Consider the following 18,098-nt stretch of genomic DNA (forward strand, 5'->3'; position numbering starts at 1 on the left):
AAGATCCTTTTAGCTGGATGTACTGCGGACTGAAAAGCATGTGCTTTGCCACAAAAGTTTGGCCCCTTCCCCCACATTTATTACTTTGTGGGAGAGTGTGCCTGACTGTGTGTTTGACTTTTATTTATTTAAGCTAAGTGTGCCTTTCCCTGTGCATGTAGGCAGCCTTTGAAGGATTTACCTTTGTGATATATGTATTTAATACAGGGCAAAGTTTCTTCTTGTTGTTGTTACCTGGGGTTTTTCAGCCTGCAGGAATCATTCTATTGTTTTTAGTTTGGTCTCTCATGCAGACCAAGTTGAAAGTAAGTTTGACTAATTTCTATGTAACTTTGTTTATAACTGGGTAGTATTTTACATCATAAGGCTGGTTTTTTTCTGGAATGCTCCCCCCCCCATGTTGTTAAAAGGTAACATTATTAATTGCTAACACGTCACAAGCAAACACACAGGCAGACTTTGCCCAACAATATATTTTTTAAAGGCACAATTCTGGAGAGAGTCTTCCTCTCCCTAATACTTCAGTACTGAAGAAACTTTGTACAGTTAACTTTTTCCATGTTTGTAATATAATTCATTTATGGAAGGATAAAAGCAAATGTGTGAAAGGGCATATTTACTTCAAACTGCTTTTGTGTGTGGTGGTTATATTGACCTAGGAACAGCCTCAGGTTTACAAAAATAGGTAATTACTTGTATGTTAGAGTAAGAAGCTTTAATATGCCAATAAAGATAGCATTTAGCTTCTGAAGGACAAGGGAATTATGAGAATTTTTCATCTGTTTTCAGCTTATCATTAGTTTTTATACTGGTTTTCTATAACAAATTATACCCAAAGTGGCTTAACACATAAGAAAGAATGATGTGTATCAGAATTTTTTAAAAACCTAGTAATACAACGTATCAGCAGTACATTAAGATAGTAATCCATATCAGTAGCCTATCAAATCAAATAGCATTCAAAATACATTCCCTGATCTCTCCATTGCATTCGAAGGCCATGCCAAAAAGTTTCAATATAGTTAACAGTAAACCAGGTTACCAGAGCATGCACTTTTGTGGCCAAGCTATCCCTTTCCAGGAGCAGTTGTAGCACAGGCAGCCAAAGGTGACCAAAAGCACTCTGGGCCACCATTGCAATTTGGACCTTTGGTGACAAGATGGACCTGGGACTACTCCCAGACTACAAACTTGCTCCTTCAAGGGAGTGCAGTCCTATCTAGAGCAGGCTGTTTGCCTCATTCCCCAACATGAGAACCAACAACCCAAAGGACCTTCATCTTTCCAGGATTCAGTCACAATTTATTGACTGTAATCTAGTTCATTACAGTGGTCCAGCGCCTGCACACCCTCAGCTGATTTAGATGACAGAAGTAATAAAAGTGGTTGTCATGCCATCACCATCCCAAAGGTACCCAACTCCAGATCTCTTAATGACTTCTCTAAATGGCTTCATATAGATATAAATTGATTTCAGCAAGGCATTTGACAAGGTGCCCCATGATATTCTTGTAAAGAAGCTGGTAAAATGTGGTCTTGACTATGCTACCACTCAGTGGATTTGTAACTGGCTGACTGACCGAACCCAAAGGATGCTCATCAATGGTTCCTCTTCATCCTGGAGAAGAGTGACTAGTGGGGTGCCACAGGGTTCTGTCTTGGGCCCGGTCTTATTCAACATCTTTATCAACGACTTGGATGATGGACTCAAGGGCATCCTGATCAAATTTGCAGATGACACCAAACTGGGAGGGGTGGCTAACACCCCAGAGGACAGGATCACACTTCAAAACGACCTTGACAGATTAGAGAACTGGGCCAAAACAAACAAGATGAACTTTAACAGGGAGAAATGTAAAGTATTGCACTTGGGCAAAAAAAATGAGAGGCACAAATACAAGATGGGGGACACCTGGCTTGAGAGCAGTACATGTGAAAAGGATCTAGGAGTCTTGGTTGACCACAAACTTGACATGAGCCAACAGTGTGACACGGCAGCTAAAAAAGCCAATGCAATTGGCTGCATCAATAGGAGTATAGCATATAGATCAAGGGAAGTAATAGTGCCACTGTATTCTGCTCTGGTCAGACCTCACCTGGAGTACTGTGTCCAGTTCTGGGCACCACAGTTCAAGAAGGACACTGACAAACTGGAACGTGTCCAGAGGAGGGCAACCAAAATGGTCAAAGGCCTGGAAATGATGCCTTATGAGGAACGGCTAAGGGAGCTGGGCATGTTTAGCCTGGAGAAGAGGAGGTTAAGGGGTGATATGATAGCCATGTTCAAATATATAAAAGGATGTCATATATAGGAGGGAGAAAGGTTGTTTTCTGCTGCTCCAGAGAAGCGGACACGGAGCAATGGATCCAAACTACAAGAAAGAAGATTCCACCTAAACATTAGGAAGAACTTCCTGACAGTAAGAGCTGTTTGACAGTGGAATTTGCTGCCAAGGAGTGTGGTGGAGTCTCCTACTTTGGAGGTCTTTAAGCAGAGGCTTGACAACCATATGTCAGGAGTGCTCTGATGGTGTTTCCTGCTTGGCAGGGGGTTGGACTCGATGGCCCTTGTGGTCTATTCCAACTCTATGATTCTATGATTCTAAACAACTTGGGGGACAAGATGGATCCCTGTGGTATCCCACAGCACAGCTGCTATGGGGAAGAGCAAAAGACTCAATGCAGCCCTTTGAAATTTATCCTGCAGGTAGAAGCAGAGCTACCATAACACCACGCCTGTAGAGTTGGTCCAGCATAACCCCCTACCCTGCAGCATTGGTCCAGCAAGATGCCATAGTCAGTGGTATCAAAAGCTGATGTCCAAGAGAACCAACAGGGTCATAATATTCCTGTCTCTGTCATAAAGCTGCTCATTCATCAGGTTAACCAAGCCTGTTTTGGTTTCAAAGCCTGACCTGAAGCCAGACTGAAATTGGTCTAAATAATTTGATTCTTCTAAGAACACCTAAAGGTGGCCACTCCAGCACCTTGCCCAAGAAAGGGGGCATTAGCAACAAGGCATCCAGTCCCAAAGTAATGGGATATTATGTGGTGGAGATACCACCATTTTCTAATCACTGCTCCTTTCTGCCTGCCAGTGAATAAGGTGGGAGGAGTGGCTATTACTTTTACCTACTGAGGTTGGGTTTTTAAAAATTTCCCACCCATGGACTGCTATGGTGGGGGTGGAAATAACACTAGTTCCTGGGCTGGCATAGTTTTGCCACCATTCTTGGAGTATTTCATGAGAGTGAGATTTCATAGGATTCTGTGGGTCAGGGTTTTGACTGACATACCCACAGAATGTCTCCCTTTGTCCTTCACTGTGGATGATTGTTTCTGCCTGTGGAATAGCAGTGGCAGTAGACATCATTTCTCTGCTCACTGAGAAGGTCTGGAGGATCTGGACAGCTTTCTTGGGAGTTTAGGGTATGTTCTGTTAGAAAGATGCAGCTCTGAGCTCAGTGAAACTTTTAAGTAAATATGAATTGGCTTGGGCTGAAGCTGTGGGTAGTGCAGTCCAAAAGAGTGCTCCTAGTGTAGCCTGTAATTGCCACATTTGTTGGTATCTCATCACTGATATACATACCCCTTCTGTTACAAATAGGCAGTCTGTTAGTGGGATGTTTGTGTCAAGGTGAATGAAAACAGCAACAATCGGAATTCTTTAAACCAAAATTTATTAGGGTAATAGTGTTGGTTATATTCAGAGTAGACTCATTGTAACTTATGGACAAGTACATTGATTGCATTGAGTCTACTCTAAGTAATATTGGATATCACACTATTTCCTTAAATATTTAAGGAATATTTGGTCATAATTAGCAATGTTATGGCAGCAGAAAAAGTTCCTTCTTACTCTTTAGGATTCATTTTAATCATTATGTGGTCACAACTTCAATCTTTGAGGGGATCATTATGTCAGTACCTTATAGCCTAAGAGGAAGATAAAAAATGCTTCAGTAGATGTTCCAGTTGTAAAAAAACAACTTGATTATTATTTAGGAAGAGGATGTTAGTTCTTGAACTGCTAGTGTTCCGTTTTCCCTTTACAACCATAGTCATTTCTTACAAGGTATAATTACAACATCAACAAATGAATGCATAGTATTAGATACAAGCACTGATGCAGTACTGGAACATTGTGATTGTGACATTTTGCTGGTGTTGCCCTTTTTGGAACTACTGGGCCTGATGCTGCCACCTTCGCATAATCAACCTATGTGTTGTATGCAAAACTCTAACATGATGAATGAAAAGATATAAAGAAGATTAAAAGTTAGGGCAGAAAAGCATATCAAATTACTGGGAACCACTATTAATTTTTTATGCATCAGGTTTCCTCTAACTAAAATCCTTAGGTTTCAATACTATTTCTGTATCCTTGGGTGATCAGGCACTTGGCACTTTTACAGCCCTGGATAAATTATTTTAATAACATGAGTAATGTTTAATATCTGAGTACTGTTCCAATTACAGTGGTACCTCGGGTTAAGTACTTAATTCGTTCCGGAGGTCTGTACTTAACCTGAAACTGTTCTTAACCTGAAGCACTACTTTAGCTAATGGGGCCTCCTGCTGCTGCTGCGCCACCAGAGCACAATTTCTGTTCTCATCCTGAGCAAAGTTCTTAACCTGAAGCACTGTTTCTGTGTTAGCGGAGTCTGTAACCTGAAGTGTATGTAACTCGAGGTACCACTGTTTGCTACATCTTTGGGCAGCACACACACACTTTTATATAGTGATATTTTTAAACATGTTTCTAGTTGTTATGGCTGCAGTGATAACCTTGAAACTGTTTTAGCAGTGCCTTGTGAAATATCCCAACACAAGACCAATTCTGTTGGTAAAGGATGACACTGTGCAGCACTTTTTCAGTGATTAGCACAAAGAAAATAAAGTATACTAAATCATCAGATATAATCTATTGTGCATAGTTTATCCTGACTGCAAGACTTAGGTTACTGTGGTACACATTTATTTCCAAAGTGTGCATTTTTTTTGCAGTAAGTATCTGCTTGACAATTTTACACATATACTCAGAAATAAATTCCAATCAGTTCAATCTATGTATAGAATTGCAGCATAAAAATGTTGTGATACAGTTGGGAAGCACAATTTAAAATTTGACTGTACACCTCTTGATGGATTGCTTTTTCTTTTTTTAGGCGAAGACTACAGGAACCTGGGATCTTTGTAGAGTGGAAGATTTTTGGCACTCAAGTTATTCTGACCATATTTTAAAAATATTTTTGGGTTACTTTTTAATTTAAGAAAAGGCAGCTCTTTAAAATCATGGCAGATGTGGACCCAGATACATTGCTCGAGTGGCTGCAGATGGGGCAAGGAGATGAAAGAGACATGCAACTAATAGCTCTGGAGCAGTTATGTATGCTGCTTTTGATGTCTGACAATGTGGATCGATGCTTTGAAACGTAAGTAAATTTTTATTTTCATAATTTCATGCAGGCTTACATCTGCTGATCAATTTCATCCACATCAAGCTGAAATACTGCTGTTTGAATCCGTTAACTAGTGTTTCTAGGCAGACTTGAGCAATCCATTGACACCTGTAGTGATCATTAAAAGAAGTAAAAAAAGAGCAGCTGTAGCACTATCTGTTTTAACATCAGGTTTGTACTCTTGTTAAAGGCGTTTTTCTTCTGGAGGCAGCTGGACTAATTTCCTTCTTGGGAGCTTGCTTGCTGCTTTTAGCATGCGTGCAGATCCTTGGGTATAAGAAAAACATCTGCATTACAGCTTTTGCTGTAATCATATGGATCTGTTGGGGGGGCGGAAGATAATTTTAATTAAGCGTGTTTCCAAAAAAGGTGACAGAAGCAAGATCATTTTTAAAAGATCAGTTTTTCATTTCAAGTTCTTCTAATTCTTTATGTTCTGAAATATTTAAAATTAGTGTTCGGTTCAGTTACTGTTAACTTTAAAACTTAGCAGAGGGTTTCAGCTGTGCCCTGACTAAATAACAATTATAAAATGTTGCAGCTGTTAGCAGAAATAGATTTTAGTACTAACCTTAGAAATTATGGGTCATAGTGGACAAGTTTGTTTTATAGTGCTTATACCATATCTTAATGTTTTAAAACATGATTCTCTTCTGAGAAGCTGAACTGAAAGTTAATAATTTTTAAGGTCTCTAAATTGTGTCATTTGCTGTGGATGACTGGAAACTATTATTAAATAAGATACCTTTACTTATTGATACATAAGGAAAGAACTGTGGAGATTTAATAATGTGCCTTTTGTTTTTGAGATTAATAGGATTTTTTCTTTCCTTCAAGAGCTCGTAAGAGTAGTTGTTATTAGAACAATATTGCTTTAAACGTTTTTCTTCTGAGCAGTAAACTGTTTTTTATTATGAACTAGAAAAGTTTCCCAGTTGTAATGAAATACATCTGCCAAGAGTAAGTAAACCCTTTGTTGTGACCAGAGAGCTTAAGAAACCACAAATTTTAGGGGGGAAATTGTAGCATGAATGCCTTGCCTGTTCTCGAGCCCCTATGTCTATTAGTTCTGGAACCATATTTTACCTAAAGTCAAGGAAAATGGAACATCTTTGCTATTTAAAAGTATGTTACTATGACTGAGAGCCATAAACCACAAACTTGAAATTAGCGAGATGGACACTGGAGATGCACTCTGGTCCTTAGTGGACTTAACTAGTTTAAAGACAACCACTTTGGTATATAGGTTAGAAATTTGTTTGTAAAACTGTTGACTTTCAAAAAGCATTTTACAGGTAGTGATGTTCATTTCAGTCCTTCTGTCCTGTTAATATTAGTTGGTAGTGTTAAGTCACCTTTCTGTGACTGTGATTCAGGGAGCCTGATCATTAGTCATCACATTTTTTTCACAATAACACTTCAGAAAGTTTTAAATACTATATATACTTTGATGCATTTGCCACTGAATTTTAAAGTGATTGCTTCCGCCCTATGTTTTTAGCTTTTTATTTTAGCTGTAAGTAAGCAGCCTTGGGTCCCTGTCCGGGAAACCATCAGGATATAAATAAATATAAACAATAAAAATATCCAGTGTTAGTCATACTTTGAATAGACTTGGTGGGAGAAATTCATTGTAGCTCTATGGCAATTGTTCCATCAGCATAAGCATTTCAGCTAGTTAGAATGACTCCCTCCCACTGCACTGTTCTGGGGATTCTTTTGACACGCACCAAGCCAATTTGGGGAGGAGGGGGGAAGTCTTTGCACAGACTTTTGTTAGAGGGATTTGTTAGTTGGATATCGCCCTCAGAGTTTTAACCACAGAGTTAGAATTTATAGTTGAAATTGTGCAGAACCATCTTTATTAAATTACCATAGTAAAATGGTTATGGGTAGCATTGGTGCATGGTGTTTCCTGTCTATTTGCTGCTCTGTTTGTAAATTTCAGAAATCTTTAAATTTCCCTCTCTATTAAAACTAATTGTGACACTGGATTCATTTGTTAGGTAAATAACAACTCAGGATTTTTTTTTTAGTTTTTTTGTCTTTTTCTGTGGGGTAATGTTATTTATCTTGTATATGTTTCATGATGTGTATGTGTATTTTGTCTCTGTTTTAAAGTATATTCCTTGCTAAAATGAGCAGCCCTGCTCAGGCATTGAATTCTCTGTGTTCCTAGGCTTGTCTGTGCTTCTATTTATATGTATACGTGAACATGCAATTTGCATGTTTACCCACAGAAAAGGAGGGTGGAATCTTTAATCTGGAGACAGTTACACAAAATAGGGGTGATTGCACCAGGTTAATGCTATTTTACCAATGTTAATATGCTATTGCTTGCTTGGAGTAATTGGCAAGAACGGGAGGCAGTGGAAGACAGGAGTGCCTGGCGTGCTCTGGTCTATGGGGTCATGAAGAGTCGGACACGACTAAACAACTAAACAACAACAACAACAACAACAAATAAATTTAAAAATAAATGTGAATAAGATAGTATTTACTTAGGTTGAATTGTGGACGGTGAGTGAAATGGTTTTGCTGTTTGAGGCAACAAATGCGGTGTTACAGAGTAGCAAGATGGTTGGCTAGTCACTACAAGTTATTACCCAGACTCATGTTTCTTGAACAAAACTTTACAGTACTTAAATTCTTCCTATGGCAGCAATGGAAATGGACAGAATGGAGAGTTGCCATATGTGGAGAGGGACAGGCTCTAGGGATTCAGTAGGGCTGCAGGTAGAATAAAGATTTAATTTATGGAATTTCTAAACTTTCAGGTTCATCCAGGTTTAGGGCCACTTTGCCTGATTTTATGCAATAAGCCACTTAATGCTTACTGCCTCTTCCAGGCAAATTGGTTCCACTGTATCTCCAGGCATCTTCAAAACATTCTGGGTGGTGGCTTGTGGCAGCTCATGTATGGGTTGTTCCAAATGGTGGGCGGGCACATACAAAACTCCGGAGAAGCCACCCTATAGAGGAAGTACAAAATAGTTCCATGGAAGGTATATTGTGTGAAACAGCCTTTAGAAAGGTAGAATGGTGATGATAGTGAAACATATTGCTGATTAATTTCACATTTTTTCTCAATATTATACCTCTTTTCTTATCACAGTTGTAATTTGAGTGATTATTTTGTATCTATTTGAATTGGAGTATGTGCAAAAAACTTGATTCACTTATCTTGCTGCCATTTCATTACAAAATTTAAAGGCATTTAGCTCCTTAACTTATTTGATCTTTTCCAAGTTCAGAGTTTTTAAAGAAAAAGGTTTTATTGCTTTAGGCAAAGCAATTTTCTGTGCACAATCATTATTGTGGAATGAAAACTCAGAATTGAGTAGACAAATCTGATTATGGAGTGAACATACAGAATAACACAAACATGCACTTCTTGTGTCATAATCGTAATTTATTTAGTGTTCTAGCAGTCCAGGAAGGAATGCAGGAAAACTGCCTTATACTGACTCAGACCATTCATCCTTGTAGCTCGCTGTTGTCTACATTGACTAGCAAGTGGTTATCCAGGGTTCTTGCCCAGCCCCACCTGAATGTAAGATCCATCTTGAGAGATCCTACTCCATCTGCCCCTGCCAAATGCATTTGAGTCCCTTTTAGTTCTGGTTATAGAATAGCCTTTCCAGGGAGTCTGGTACAATTTTTGTAGTATTTTAAGCACTGAGTGAAGAGCTTTCCATTCACGTAGGGCTTTTACATATTTTTGTTAGGCTGTGCTTCATTTGAAATTCATTTTAATTTTGGGGGTGCAAAGTTCTTTTTTAAAAAAACCCAGTTGTATAGTTTTACTCTTTAATGGGTTTATGGTTTCCACTATAGTTCAACTTTTTAAAAACTTACTTATTGTAACTCACCTAGAGAACTTTGTTAAGTGGAGGCAGACAATGTCATAATAAATACCAGAAAGTGCTGGGATTGAACATGGACCTTCTGCATTCAAAGCATGTACTCTACTGTTCAGCTATGGCACCCCCCCCCCAATATTTAGTGCATGACAACATCCAACACACACACACACACACACACACACTTGATCTTGGACCTATTATTCAACCTAGGCAAGGAGGAGAACTGACCGTTATCCTCGTTAAGGCAAGCCTTCATGTACTCAAAGATTTATCAAGGTAGTATGCCATATGTATAAGAAGGCATTAATTTAACAGTATCCAGACAAAAGAACTGAAATCTGTCAAAATATGTTTCAGATGTGCAGAGTGGTCTCTATTGTCATTTGCTTGTAGCGGTTTTGTTACCTTGAATTATTGGATTTTGACTTTTAATGGAGGTTTACTATGTAACTGAAATTAAAGCATAGGTCCTCTGTAAGTTCAGAAAAACATACCCAAAAATATTTTCACATACAGGCTTTTAACTAGTTTAGATTTCCTTTTCCATTCCAGATATAGATGGTGTGCTTATAACCAGAATATATGTCTAAAGTTGTGGATATTGGATTGGATCCAAAGTTGTTTGTTTGAGTCAAAGGCAGTTATGCACTTGCAGGAAGGTCCCTCCAATTGTTAACTGTTCTGTTTTCATTTTGTAGTCTCCTGTGCCACAAGTATCTTATAGAGGGTCAGCCAACTATTAGGAACATTTTTTTGCAGAAGGAGACTCAGACAGTGGGCAAGTGTTCTGTTCATGAAACTGAAATTAGTATTGAAGCCCATATCTGTGACCCCAGAACAGTTGTAATCATTTTATTTTGTCTAGATGTTAATTCTAAACAGTGGCTCATAGAATCTTTCATAGAATTGTAGAGTTGGAAGGGACCCTGAGACTCCCTGCAATGGCGAAGATCACAGAAATGTATATGGAAATGTGTATGTTAGTGATGAGTAATCTGTCTCTTCTTGCAGATGTCCCCCTCGTACCTTTTTGCCAGCACTGTGCAAAATATTCCTTGATGAAAGTGCTCCTGACAATGTATTGGAGGTAACAGCTCGTGCTATAACTTATTATTTGGATGTATCAGCGGAATGCACTCGACGGATTGTGGGAGTGGATGGTGCTATCAAAGCACTTTGTAATCGTTTAGTAGTTGTTGAGCTTAACAACAGAACCAGCAGAGACTTGGCTGAGCAGTGTGTAAAGGTATGGTGTATTAATTTTCCTTCATCACAGAAAACAAAGCTCCATAATAAGAAAATGTTTTTATAATAGTTGTCTACTTACAAGACCAGGACAGAATTGCTTTAAATTTTGATATCTTAAGCAAAACAATAAAACTTCTGCAAAAATATACCCTTATCCCAAACAGTCTCAAGTAGATGGCTTAGTGGACAAATTGTCTTGAAAAGTGGGAAATCTCATTGCATTTCCACAATTGCTATTAACATTATTTTTAAAAACCTGTGTGAGATTCTGTTTGTGGATCTTCTGCAACGTATCTTGCTTGGCGCATAGATATTTGAACCTTGAGACTGCTAAAGTCATATATGACATAGCCCGTTAAAACTCATATGTCTTATCCCCCCCCCGCCCCCCACTTGCCAAGTTGAGCTTCAAGGTCTGAAAAGAGCTTGTATGTGTGTCAGCACAGGGCTCCTGATCATGGATTCACACATGCTTACAAACTCCCTTCAGATCTTTCTGTTCAACAGGGTAATGTTGGGGTGGAGGGGCAGGGCCAGCATACACAGCCCCCTATCTGTTACATGTTTATAGCTTTTTTGGCACCATGAGAGGTTTAATGCATTCATACTGATGATTTTGATCAATAATATTTTTAAATAAAAAGTGAATAAGCACTAGGAGAATTGGATTGGAAAGAATGCATGCTTTGTTGTATGATTGTGTAATTCCATTTTCATTCTAGGTGTTGGAACTCATCTGTACCCGTGAATCAGGCGCTGTGTTTGAAGCAGGGGGGTTGAACTGTGTGTTGACATTTATTCGTGACAGTGGACACCTGGTTCATAAAGATACGTTGCATTCTGCTATGGCTGTAGTATCCAGACTCTGTGGAAAAATGGAACCTCAAGATTCCTCATTAGAAATTTGTGTTGAATCCCTCTCCAGTCTGTTAAAACATGAAGACCATCAGGTAAACAATTTAGAATATGTAATTGAAAAAGCACTGTAAATAGGTTACTCCAGAATTGAGAACTGTATAACAAATATTACAAAGAATTTAGTGCATATTGCCAGCACTGGCTAGTGCAAGTAAACAGTTGTATGGTTGTAGGATGTATGGTAGTAGGATTAATTTCAAGTAGCATGAAATCCTTGGCTCTAATGTAACTTTTAATTTTTATTCCTATGGGGAATTAGAGGGATTGCAGTTGGCTTTTTTATGGAAATGGGAAGGGAAAAAATGTTCTTTGGTGATCAGAAAACAGTGATCTGTTTACACTTTGTGCTTTAATTTAATTTCACATAAAGTGAAATAAAAGCCAAAGAGTTGCACAAATGAAACCTTTGGGACTGCCATAGAACCTGCCTAATTTTTATGCAAACTCTTGCACAAGCTTTTGTGGAAGTAGTTATGGAAAAGCACTAGCTGCTATTTAAGCTTAAGATCGCGCACATTGTATCTCCTCCCCATTTTATCTTCACATAAATCCTGGGAGGTAGAAGAGAAAGTGATGTCAAAGGTCACCAGTGAGCTTTGTGGCTGAATGCAGATTTGAGCCTGGGTCTCCTGTGTTTTAGTCTGATACTTTTTACCACTATACCACAGTAACTCTCTAATGAGGATTCGTGGTATTCTTTCTTAGGTGCTAGGATTTGCACTTGAACAGTTGTGTGGATGCTGTTTGGGTCAGAGATTATTCATCCCACATATATCTGTAACGTAATGCTGTGTCTCCTTTCCCCAATTACAATCCCTATTTAGGACTTGCATTAGAAAATGACTGTTGTCGTAAAAGAAATAATGCATAGCTAAAAAAGTATAGAAGCTGTGGATTGATATGAAACGGTGTTCTTGTATAATTTACTAAATGTCAATATTGATGCTTTTACTTTAAATTTTCTGTCTTTCAAATCTTTTTAATTATATGATTTGTTCCTTCAGGTTTCAGATGGTGCACTGCGTTGTTTTGCTTCGTTGGCTGACCGATTTACACGCCGTGGAGTTGATCCAGCGCCATTAGCCAAACATGGACTAACTGAGGAGCTGTTATCTCGAATGGCTGCAGCAGGTGGCACAGCTTCAGGACCATCTTCAGCCTGTAAACCTGGCCGGAGTAGCACAGGAGCACCATCTGCAACTGCAGATTCCAAATTAAGTAACCAGGTGTCAACTATTGTAAGCCTGTTATCAACACTCTGCAGAGGATCTCCAGTAGTAACACATGTAAGAATTTCTTTGTTAAATATCTATTATTATTTTTTAAATTAAGCTTTACTTCTTGGCAGATATTGTATGTATGTTCTTTGTTTCTTTAATTTTCTGTCATCATAAATAAGAATAAATTTGTGTAGACCTTCGTTTATTTCACATTCTAAAATCCTTAAAATGTTAATTGTTACTGCTACATTTGAACTTTGCTTATACTCCCTCCCTCAGCTCCTTTGGGAGGAAGGATGCAATGTAAATTGAAATAATAATAAATAATAAAAAAATTAGCTTTTTTATATGGAGATGCAATCCCTTTCTCATTGGATTTTCTAAAGTCCTGTATATTTTTATTGTTCAGACTTTTAATTATTTCCAGGATCTCCTAAGATCTGAGCTTCCAGATTCTATAGAGAGTGCATTGCAGGGTGATGAAAGATGTGTACTTGATACCATGCGTTTGGTAGATCTTCTTTTGGTGCTACTGTTTGAAGGACGGAAAGCCTTGCCAAAGTCTAGTGCTGGATCTACAGGCAGAATCCCAGGATTGCGTAGACTTGATAGTACTGGAGACCGTTCCCATCGGCAGCTGATAGATTGCATCCGCAGCAAAGATACCGATGCCCTAATAGATGCTATTGACACAGGTGGTAAGCAAATGACCTCTATTTGACATTGTAATTTCTAGTTTGCTTCTTAATGTTTATCTCTATAATGGATGGGCACTAAGAATAATATTTTTGTTGAAAATTATTTTTAGCTTGTTTGATATGCAGGGTAGAATACTGAGACTTAACATTTTGTTTTCATTTATATCGTTGCAAACATATAATGACACTTTCTTTTCCACTCCTCTAGCTTTTGAAGCAAATTTTATGGATGATGTAGGACAAACTCTCTTAAACTGGTCCTCTGCTTTTGGAACTCAGGAAATGGTAAACAAGGAAAAGAAACATTATTTTGATTTTCTGCATAAAGGAAATGGTACAAGTAAAAATAAACTGTTGCTCATCTGTAAACAGGTTGAATTTCTCTGTGAACGAGGTGCTGATGTTAATAGGGGTCAACGGTCATCATCCTTACATTATGCAGCATGTTTTGGAAGACCTCAGGTAGCAAAGGTGATTTTAAAATATTTATCTTTTCTATCATAACAAATCATTCCATCCCTTATCAGCATTTAGACCAGCTGAAGTATGTCTTTTTTAAAAGTGTCCTGTCCTTTAATACTTCATGTTTGGCATATGTGATTTTTATTTTTTGGAAACACATTTATTTAGTGTGTGTTTGTGCCCTTGGCAAATATGAAAGTTGTGCAAAACTCTTCACAAAAACATAACAATGTAACATATCTCACCTTCTCAATAGCTGCCTTCAGACAACCCTCAATGATCTGGATTATTTTGAGCAAGAGCAGTGTATATGTCCTCCTCCCTTCTGTAAAGCATTCCTTAGTTTTTGAAACAAAAACCAGTTTGCTATGATGTCTGAACCAGCAAATTAGTAGGAGTGCTTACTCCAAACTAGAATCAATTCTGGTTTGGAGCAATAATTCAAACTGTAGCCAGCTGGTTTAGATATCACAACATACTGTGATTTGATTCAAATAGTAAGTAAGGGATGGTGCCCTTTAGGAGAGGGAGGGAGGAAGTCATTAATCTGTTCTGTACATAGTCAGAGGAACCTAAATTGTACCATTGACATACTGAGTAGCTTTTTTATTCCAGTAATTCTGGTAATAATAACTTGCTTTTAGACTCTCTTGCGACATGGTGCCAATCCAGATTTGAGAGATGAAGATGGAAAGACTCCTTTGGACAAAGCTCGTGAAAGAGGGCACAGTGAAGTAGTGGCTATTCTTCAATCTCCAGGTTAGTGTAAAAAGATTCCAGGCAGTTTTTATCATAGTAAAGCATTGGTTGAATTTAAGTTGAATTTAATAAGGTAGAATTCAATTCGTGCCATAAGATAGCAATTTTTTTGAAAAAAATATACTGCTGAAATGTTAACAGTTTGATTATTTATTACCAGTTTTTCTTGAAATAAACAGACTGCATTCAGCAATAAGCTCACTGTTGCCCTGTTTCAAAACAAATGGAACTAGTATAAGAGATTGTTTTTTCATGTAGCTATGACAGCCGAATGTCCAGAAAAAAATGCCATAATAGTCTGTGGCATAATATTTTTGTGGGGGTTAAGGCAGAAGAGTAACAACAGCCTGACATGGCAGTGTCTTGTCTCACTTCTTTCTGAAGCTTCACATGCAGCTATCAACTATGGTATGAGCAGGCCAACTGAAATCCTGCTGTAGGAGCAAGCAGACAAAAACAAAACATTTTAGGCGGTGGATGAGGAGGAGAATGGGTTGGGTTACAACCCTCTTCACGTGATAGAGGCAGGAAGGCAAGGGTTTTTCTTTAAGATTCTTTGTACTTCTGTAAAACTTGGGGTTCCTCCAGAGCCTGCCAATACCTCTGCCTTTGCATGGACACTGCCTTTTCAGCTATATAACCATGTGCATTCTTCCTCAAAGATAGGAAATAGAATATAAGATGTAGATCCTAATACTAGACAAATCTATAGTAGTGTATTGTGGAGATTCTTATCCTAGTCTGTATCTGCATTGGAAAGGAAATTGTTTATATATGGTTTCTTTAAAACAATTTTAAAACTCATAACAGTGTTAATAGTGTTCTACAATTATAGGTGACTGGATGTGTCCAGTTAACAAAGGCGATGAAAAGAAAAAGAAAGATTCAAACAAAGATGAAGAAGAATCAAATGAGCCCAGAGGTGATCCAGAAATGGCACCAATATATTTGAAAAGACTGCTGCCTGTGTTTGCTCAAACTTTTCAACAAACTATGCTGCCTTCAATAAGGTACAAAGGGGAAAGGGCTGTGTGTACATGTGGAGATTCACATGCTATATTGTGTGGCTAGAATACTTTCAAGGCTCTGGATTTTCAAGAATGACCAAGCCAAAAGCAAAGCAAAATCTGGATGATTTATATTTGGTGGTATGTTGAATGGAATTCGAAAAACGCAAATCAGCAATGTCCCAACTCCAAGTCCAGCTTGTAGCTTGGCCAGAGTCAGAATATTTTGTTACCTGATGATAACAATAGACAGCATGTAAAGTGGGTAGCAACTCAATGCATTTACCAATGTATTGTGCTCTTCTAAGTATGTATGTTTCCCGTTTCATTCTTTAAAATATCATTTCTCTCTCTTTCTAAAAGGAAAGCAAGTCTTGCTCTCATTAGAAAAATGATTCATTTTTGTTCTGAAGCTCTTCTAAAAGAGGTTTGTGATTCTGATGCTGGGCATAATTTGCCTACTGTTCTGGTAGAGATCACTGCTACTGTTCTAGATCAAGAGGTAATTGTTATCTTTCTATTTATTTTATTTTCTAATGATATCAGTTTAGTTTTTATGTGTGGTGGAGCATTGAAATGCTTAGTTCAGGAAGTTACTGGAAGTTTAAGAACAAATTAGATGTGCCTCTGAATAGATTAGATTAAGTGGATTCAATATAAGAAGCAAAGAGATTGATTGTGGTGCTTCGTATAGAAATATCCCATTGGAATTGGGATTGATTGTGATTCCCTGTTGGGTGTACGGTAGGTTTGTTAATCTGTGAAATGTCCCTACATTTCTTGTCTCGGGAAGGATTACTTCTCAAAAATTAGACTTAACACTTTCCTGCAGTGGTATGGCCATGAGTGATTGCCTTTCTGTTGGGAGTGGTGGGTGTTAATTATGTAATAAATGTTTAACTGTACATCAAGATATACAATGAAGTACTGTACATCCCTATTATTTTTACTTCTGTGCAACTTTACAGGACGACGATGATGGCCACTTGCTAGCATTACAGATTATAAGAGATTTGGTTGATAAAGGAGGCGACCTGTTCTTGGATCAGCTCGCTAGGCTTGGTGTGATAAGTAAAGTTTCAACTTTGGCAGGACCAACCTCTGACGATGAGAATGAAGAAGAATCTAAACCAGAGAAAGTAAGTACACAATATTTGAATGCATATATGTCCCAACTGCTGTCTCGGATGCCTTAATGTGAATAAATATCAGTGAAAAGTACATTAAATTCTAGTAATGGGTTGCTGGACCTAATGTGTTAACACTCATTTAAGAAACTTTTTTGGTGCTGCAGTCTGTTGCCTTCTGCTTGGATAGGAGAGAAATGGGCAAACTTTGCGTCTCTAGTATGCTTTTAAGATACAGTGGTACCTCAGGTTACATACACTTCAGGTTACAGACTCTGCTAACCCAGAAATAGTACCTTGGGTTAAGAACTTTGCTTCAGGATGAGAACAGAAATCATGCAGCTGGAGTGGGAGGCCCCATTAGCTAAAGTGGTGCTTTAGGTTAAGAACAGTTACAGGTTAAGAACAGACCTCCGGAACGAATTAAGTACGTAACCAGAGGTACCACTGTACCAGTTTTTAAGTGTCTTTCTGTATATTGTATGCAGACAGTGTCTGCTGAAATTCTAAGTGTTTCTGTAAGAATGTAGCCTGCAGGTATACCTGTTCCGTTTTACAATGTATTACGGATCCCTTAAGGAATTCCACAGCGAATGAATTTAAACTATCTTGCTTTACAGGAAGACGAACCTCAAGAAGATGCTAAAGAGTTGCAGCAGGGTAAACCCTATCACTGGAGAGACTGGTCAGTCATTAGGGGAAGAGACTGCTTGTATATTTGGAGTGATTCTGCAGCTTTGGAGCTATCAAATGGTAGCAATGGCTGGTTCAGATTTATCTTGGATGGGAAGCTAGCTACAATGTATTCCAGTGGCAGCCCTGAAGGAGGATCTGATAGTTCAGGTACAATGTTGTTCTCAACTAATACTTTAAAGATATCATAAGAATCTTACATTTTATATATTTGATTTTGAGACATTCTTTTTTACAGGAATTGGCTCACTAAATAGTAAAGGATGTAAACAGGTGGAAGGTGGTCAGTTTATTGTGATGCTTTTGTCAACTAGCATGTGACAGCAACTGACTTCTTTGTAACTGTGTTCAGTGAACATCTTAGCTTCATTCTGTCTTCATTTCTTTCCATGCATACTAATATTAGTCAAACAGTAATTAAAAGGCAATATTTAGTGGTAATCCACTGCATTTCAGGTAAAGCAAGTTGGAATGATGATGACGTGGCTTGCAACTTGCTAGCAGAATGAAATTGCATGTGTGTGAAAAGTGGTGCAAAGTTTCTCATCAGGTGGATCAGAACTGAGAAACTGAAAGACATTGAGCTAGAAGTTTCACATTGTACTTAAGCTATCTGTAGCTCTTCAACATAGTTGATA

General features: G+C 38.2%; 1 protein-coding gene across 12 annotated transcripts in view; it reads left to right on the forward strand.

Annotated features, from left to right (window-relative positions):
- Nucleotides 1–18,098, forward strand: part of HECTD1 (HECT domain E3 ubiquitin protein ligase 1) — a 62,002-nt gene that overhangs the window by 9,070 nt on the left and 34,834 nt on the right. For 6 of the 12 annotated variants that reach the window (XM_082202121.1, XM_082202116.1, XM_082202113.1 and 3 more), the window contains exons 2-14: nucleotides 5,169–5,435; nucleotides 10,340–10,574; nucleotides 11,299–11,526; nucleotides 12,499–12,780; nucleotides 13,124–13,412; nucleotides 13,621–13,697; nucleotides 13,785–13,883; nucleotides 14,519–14,633; nucleotides 15,469–15,643; nucleotides 16,004–16,142; nucleotides 16,609–16,779; nucleotides 17,388–17,610; nucleotides 17,699–17,743. In XM_082202121.1, the coding sequence (XP_082058247.1) occupies nucleotides 5,296–5,435; nucleotides 10,340–10,574; nucleotides 11,299–11,526; nucleotides 12,499–12,780; nucleotides 13,124–13,412; nucleotides 13,621–13,697; nucleotides 13,785–13,883; nucleotides 14,519–14,633; nucleotides 15,469–15,643; nucleotides 16,004–16,142; nucleotides 16,609–16,779; nucleotides 17,388–17,610; nucleotides 17,699–17,743 (2,218 nt within the window). In that variant the 5' untranslated portion in view covers nucleotides 5,169–5,295. The remainder of the gene's footprint in view (nucleotides 1–5,168; nucleotides 5,436–10,339; nucleotides 10,575–11,298; nucleotides 11,527–12,498; nucleotides 12,781–13,123; nucleotides 13,413–13,620; nucleotides 13,698–13,784; nucleotides 13,884–14,518; nucleotides 14,634–15,468; nucleotides 15,644–16,003; nucleotides 16,143–16,608; nucleotides 16,780–17,387; nucleotides 17,611–17,698; nucleotides 17,744–18,098) is intronic. The other 6 variants (XM_082202123.1, XM_082202115.1, XM_082202119.1 and 3 more) reach the window with 5 other exon arrangements.

This window comes from Podarcis vaucheri (genome assembly GCF_965113315.1).
Source record: "Podarcis vaucheri genome assembly, chromosome: 1".
Classification (NCBI taxonomy): domain Eukaryota; kingdom Metazoa; phylum Chordata; class Lepidosauria; order Squamata; family Lacertidae; genus Podarcis; species Podarcis vaucheri.